The sequence below is a fragment of the Haplochromis burtoni genome, unplaced genomic scaffold (assembly GCF_018398535.1).
Source record: "Haplochromis burtoni strain Fernald_Lab_line unplaced genomic scaffold, NCSU_Asbu1 Contig_1119, whole genome shotgun sequence".
NCBI classification, from domain to species: domain Eukaryota; kingdom Metazoa; phylum Chordata; class Actinopteri; order Cichliformes; family Cichlidae; genus Haplochromis; species Haplochromis burtoni.
Window position 1 is genome coordinate 32,326 of NW_024583480.1, and position 6,037 is coordinate 38,362.

Below are 6,037 nucleotides of genomic sequence, written 5' to 3' on the forward strand. Positions count from 1 at the left end.
AGTGTACCTCTGGTGCAAATTACTGACCTCTGTCATCATTTTAAGTGGGGGAACTTGCACAATCGGTGGCTGACTAAATACTTTTTTGCCCCACTGTATGTGGGATCAGCAAGGAATTTCAAAACATATGTGAGCAGTTGTGAACTTCAATGTGTGGCCAGTCTGCTGGTTAATTGCACATCATGGCTGATGTGCATTCCAAAGTTAACTTATGCAAGCAAGAGAAAGAAATCAGAATATATGGGTTCCATCACATGCAGGATTTGAAGGCAATAAAGGAGCTGATTATTTAGCCAAAAATTCAGTACATGAGCACAGAAGAGGATTTTATTTGCAGTATGGGCCAGCAGAATGCATGGAATTTATAAATAAATTACAAAATGAAAATGGCAAAATCTATGGGAAAATTATAAAAAGGTACCTTGAGGTAACCAAGGTTACAATTCAGTGATTTAACATAAGAGAAAATGTAGCACTGTGGACCATAAAGATATAAAATGGTCCTGTAAAAAATTAAAAAAGGGAAAATATGTAAGATCACATATGCAAGTGAAAGAAAAGTAAATTCTAAATACTGAGTAAGAAAGTCACATACTTAAAACCCATATATTATTGTTTAAAATGCTAAAGATGTAAATACTTGCCATTAGATGCCTCAGCAACAGAAAATTTGTATGGACTTCTTTTTAATTAACTGTCCTAAAAAAACAAATAACAAACAACAAATAAATCAGTCATCTATAACAAACATAATTATTATCTGACAAAGCAAAAATAAGCTCATGTACATCTGTCAATAAGCTTGTGAATAGCCTTATATGTCTTCTTCAATTTTATTATAATTACTTGAATCAGTTACTAAAAAATTCTTGAGTAAAAGCAAACACACATAAAATAAACCTGAATAACTGCACTTTTAAAGCTTATTTTAAATGATAAAGTGCATGAGAAATGTATTTAAGTTTGTCTATGAAATATTAGTTTTTCTTCTATATGACAAAAACTAAAACTAAATGATATGACATGATATCTGGAATGTGTTCTAGATGAGGAGGAATATAAGTTGTTACTTGATGTTTTTTTGAGGCTTTTTTCTGCCTGCTCTTTTGTGATGACATTCCAAGTTTCAGGAATATCAGCAGGTTCTGCCTTATATTCTTTGGCAAAGTCTTTGTTTTACTTTGCCATTACATATTTCCAGTGGTCTGATGCCTCAAGGCTCGAATCTGGAGGGATTTTCCAGTCTGGATAAATTTCTTTGTAACACTTGTAAGGGTGCTTTTTGTAGCACTGCATCTAAAACGGCCGTTACTGATCATGAGAGAAGAGCATATGTCAGTGACAAGTTTCTTTGTTACATGCCAAGTGTATTTACCCAGACCCTGTGGCCTATGCAGTGAAGCAGAGTGCTTAGTATGGACTTTTCCTCCTCCATCACATGGAAATTTGCAGAATGGACACTGTTTGCCACAACCAACCAGTTTGTTGAAAAACTCATTTTCAGGCTGCACATGGAGATGCTGTAGTTTCACTTCAAAGTTCAATGTTTGAAACTCTTTTCTCAGATCTTGTTCCATCTAATTCACAGACACTATGAGCCAGTCAGCAAACTGTTCTTGTCAGCATTGTTCAAAAACATGAAAGCACCAAGAGCAATGACCAGTTTATCACCAAGTTCTTTGTGAATATCTTCAGATGTTGTTGACACAGTTTTGGTTGAGTTTCCACTATTTGGTTGAGTATGTCTTTACATAATCCTGATATGAGAAAATATATTTATAGTAGTTTTTAAAATCCTCCTTCAAAAGCAGATCCAGTAAAATTGAACACTGGAAGGACATTTGTGTGCTGAACTGCTCACATGTCTTCATTTCATCAATGATTTTAGGACCCAGGGACTGATTGATAAAGTCTTGAACAGCAGGCTTCAAGCACTGGTTGGTGAATTCTTCTGCTTTCTTTTGGCATTGGTCTTCTTTATTAACCACATGTTTGAAGTCATCACAAAACCTGTCCTTGTTTTTAATCAAACATCTGTAGGGATCATTTTCTTTATGCACTTTTGTAAACTCTCTGGCAGCAATTCCACAGACATGCTGTTTTAGAAGAACTTCAAACTCATGGTCTGCCTTGACGTCTTGATTTTTCTCAAGGTTCTCATCTGTGATGTGTAGGATCTCCTACGTGTCACTGTACATTTTTTTCCTTCTCACTTTTTCTCTCACAAATTGATTGAAAGCATCAATGATGCTGTCAGCCAGTTTTTGTGCAGCCATTTTGTAATCTTGAATGTTGAAAATCTTTTCCATTTTGGCTGCTGCCTGGGTCATCTCGTTTAACTGTTCCAGGAGCAGTTTCCTGTCTCGTAAGTTCTTCTCACGGGCTGAAACATTGGACACATTCTGGTGAACAAACACACATTTAGGCTTTTTGCCCACCTCCTTCATCCTGAGAAAAGCATGCACAACTATTTGTAAGATGTCCTTCATTTCAGTTGAATTCTCCATTGCAATATTAACAATGGTGACATCACTCAACCCTACAACAAGTGTTGCAAGCTCATTGTCGTGCTCATAGCTGTTGTCTAGTTGTGCAAGTTCTGGTGACTTTAAGCCCTCAGTGTCAATGATCACCATGAAGTTACAGTTTAGGACTTTTTTCATGTCTTCATTGATTTTGATGAGCAACCTCGAGTACATCGACCACTGCTGACTGCAAACTGCACTCCAAACATGGTGTTAAGGAGAGTGGACTTTCCTGTGCCCTGAACTCCAAGAACTGTGACTACACGTATCTTTCTGTTTGGAGACACCAAGTCACTGAGCTGAGAGAGAACATCAGTCACCCATCTGAGAGGGATGTTGGATGCATCTCCATCTACAAGCTCAAGAGGAAATCCATCAAGCAACAACTCTGCACACAGTTTGGGCAGATGCTGCAGCTGTTGACGTGCTGGATCTGTTTGTGAAAGGGACAGTGAGGCTTCATAGATCTGACCCATTTCACAGAAGAAGTGTTCAATCCCCAGTGAGCTGTTGGAAATTTGTCTGTCAATTTCTTTGATCTCCTCTTTGTTCTCAGAGTTCTTACATTTTTCTTTATATTTCTCCCGAAGTTCCGACAGTTTTATACGAGACAGGTTATCGAGGTTCATTCGCATCCATTTCAGGAAATAAAACCTCTCTGTTCCTGGCCTTGATATTGCATTGATGAAACATGTCATAGCTGTCGACATGTTATAAGAGTTCTGCCTTTTCCGCAGTTCTTTTTTCTGTAGCTGAAGTTCACTTTTGTAATCTTCTATATTTTTGGAGCCAACTTTTTTAAGCTGAAATTCTTCCTTCTCTAAGCAGGTCAGTTCTTTCCATATTTCACCTTGCCGTGGAAGCTGATCTTCTTTGTATTTATGGATGTCTTGAATTTCAGCAGTGATGGCTTCTGCATTTGTCTTTGCAGTCTGGCACTCTGGAGAGTCTTCATCAACCAGGATTCCCAGTTCATGGGCAATTTCTGCCATCTGCTCTGTTTGCATCTTTATCTGTGAGTTCTCAACTACATCACTGATTGTTTTCCTCAAACTTTTGACAAAATCGGCATAATTTTTTTTTTTTTTAATAATGATGTTGTTGTTAGTCAAGTCCAACTTGGTTGCTACTGTTTCTAACGTATTTAAACTGAAGCTCTGGCTCTCATAGTTACCTACCAAGAAGATCTGTGCCTTGTGCTGTTGGTTAGTAAGTAGACTGCACTCAGAGTCCAAATGGTCAACGAACACAAAAACTGCTGCAGATGTCTGGCACAGAAAGGAGTATTGTGTTTCAAATGATTCAATGTCCCCACGAAGGTTAGCTACAGCCACTGGCTGACTGAAAATATCAATGTTTGTGTTTCCACAAGGAAGATACCAAGTAATTTCAGTCAGTCCGTTGGATATTCTTCTTGGACTGTCACCACACTCCATGTTGCGATGAACAAAGGTGTCATGGTACTGCTGAGAATTGCTCAGAAGTTTATTGAGAATCTCTGACTTGGACGAGGAGCACTCACCCAGTCTGACAAAAGAGATCATTGGAAGTTCAGAGAGAACAATTCTGTCTTCAATGAAGCCCTTGAATTCTGACCGAGACTGAGGTCTGTACTTTTTAACAATGTCTCTCATGGCCCACAGCATGAGTGTGCACTGTTTCGTGTCTTGATTGGAAAGCAGCAGAGGAACAGAGAACTGACACATGGACATTTTTAGTGACATTTCCTGCTGTAGAAAACCATCAGAATTGTTACACCCCTGAAAACAGGGGGAAAAGAATCACGAGAGTGATTATGACTTGCGTCTCTCATGGAGTAGTTTATTGCCGCGAAAATGAGCAGAAACGTTTCACATTCTGTACTGCTAAATGTCACATGGTGGAAGAAAAACACTAAATAATAAACCGAAATACTAAAGTGCTTACTATACATATACTTGAGCAGGTTTCCTGACAAAATGGCTGACAATCGCAGCATTTTTAGCTCCTGCAGTTATCTTAATGGCCATTACACAGTAGAAAACACAACTCAAAACCGCCACGTATATGTGCACAAAACTGTAATATAATGCTTCTAACGCTTACAAAACAATGAAGGATTATCTCTTAAATATCTTAACAGTGTACACATTGGAAATATATCAACTTTTAAACACTTTTTACCTGAAAACAGGGGGAAAAGAATCACGAGAGTGATTATGACTTGCGTCTCTCATGCAGTAGTTCATCGCAGTGAGGAGAACGCGCGAAAGCCCCCTAGTGGAGAATAGAGACACTACTAATCGATCCCAGAAAAGGCTTAGCCGATCGCTGATGTATAGATTGTATTTCTCTTAAGTAACATGAAAGCCATTAATATAACATGAAAAATAATAAACTCTTAACCATTTTCTTACCATATTTACATTATTTTCATCCTTATATCAACTGATATGAATTAGTATTAACTGAACAGTTTTATATGCAGTAGTCCTTCAACCTGTCACACTCTCCCCCACTCAAAAAATGTCGTCCCGACATTATACCAACAAGATGCTTTTCAGTCTATATTCTCTTGTAGTCAGGACATCAACAGTAGGGTGAACCAATGTCCTCAATTCTGTAGGTTTAACACCTGTTTCACCACAGTCCATCACTGGTGATTGAAGACAAAGTCTATAACCAGTCCATATGTGAGTCTTCACAAAGTCTATTGTCTATGGTTATAATCCACAGATGGGGAAAAGTTCATGTCTTTTTCTTGATGACAGTCTGTAAGTACAGTTCTCAAGTCATCAGTGAAAAAGTGTCAATTTACATTTGCTGGAGTCCATACAAACCAATGGGCTGGGTGCAGTATGACTGCACAGCTGGAAACCATGGAACCAGGCCCGGGTACACAGGAAGCAGTTACTGAACACTGTAGCAAGATGGGGTGCCCAGTTGGTCATATGTCATCCGTCTTGGTGGGTGTCTCTCTGGCTGTGGCCGCTGAGGTGTCTCCTCCTCAAGTCTCTCGAGTACAACAGGTGGAGGAGGGGCAGGTATGTCACCTTCAGTGGGCTCTGCCTCCTCACAAGTTGTCTCCACGGCAGCTGGGTCAGGCGCCTCCAGATGGTCTCCAGTAAGAGGCTCTGGTGTTGGTGCAAGAGTAGGGCCAGCAGTCTCTCATCAAGGTTTCGACATCAAGTGGCATTCTTGATAAAGCATCTGCATCACTGTTTTCCTTCCCTGGTTTGTACTTAATGGTGAAGTGAAAATCAGCGAGCTCAGCGACCCATCTTGATGTGGTGGCATTCAGTTTGGCTGTTGACAGAATGTACGTTAGCGGGTTGTTATCGCTATAGACAGTAAATGTTGGGGCATAGTACAAATAGTCTCTGAATTTGTCAGTGATAGCCCACTTCAATGCTAAAAATTCTAGTTTTCCTGCATGGAAGTGGTAGTTTTTTTCAGCCGCTGTTAGAGTACGGGAGCCATAAGCAATAACTCGCAGCTTACCATCTTGTCTCTGGTACAACACTGCGCCTAGC

General features: G+C 39.5%; 1 protein-coding gene across 1 annotated transcript in view; it reads right to left on the reverse strand.

Annotated features, from left to right (window-relative positions):
• Positions 1 to 2,180: 2,180 nt before the first annotated feature.
• LOC121813078 (up-regulator of cell proliferation-like) overlaps positions 2,181 to 6,037 on the reverse strand; it is an 18,350-nt gene continuing 14,493 nt past the window's right edge. The window contains exon 2 of the mRNA XM_042216567.1: positions 2,181 to 2,688. Within this exon, the coding sequence (XP_042072501.1) occupies positions 2,181 to 2,688 (508 nt within the window). The remainder of the gene's footprint in view (positions 2,689 to 6,037) is intronic.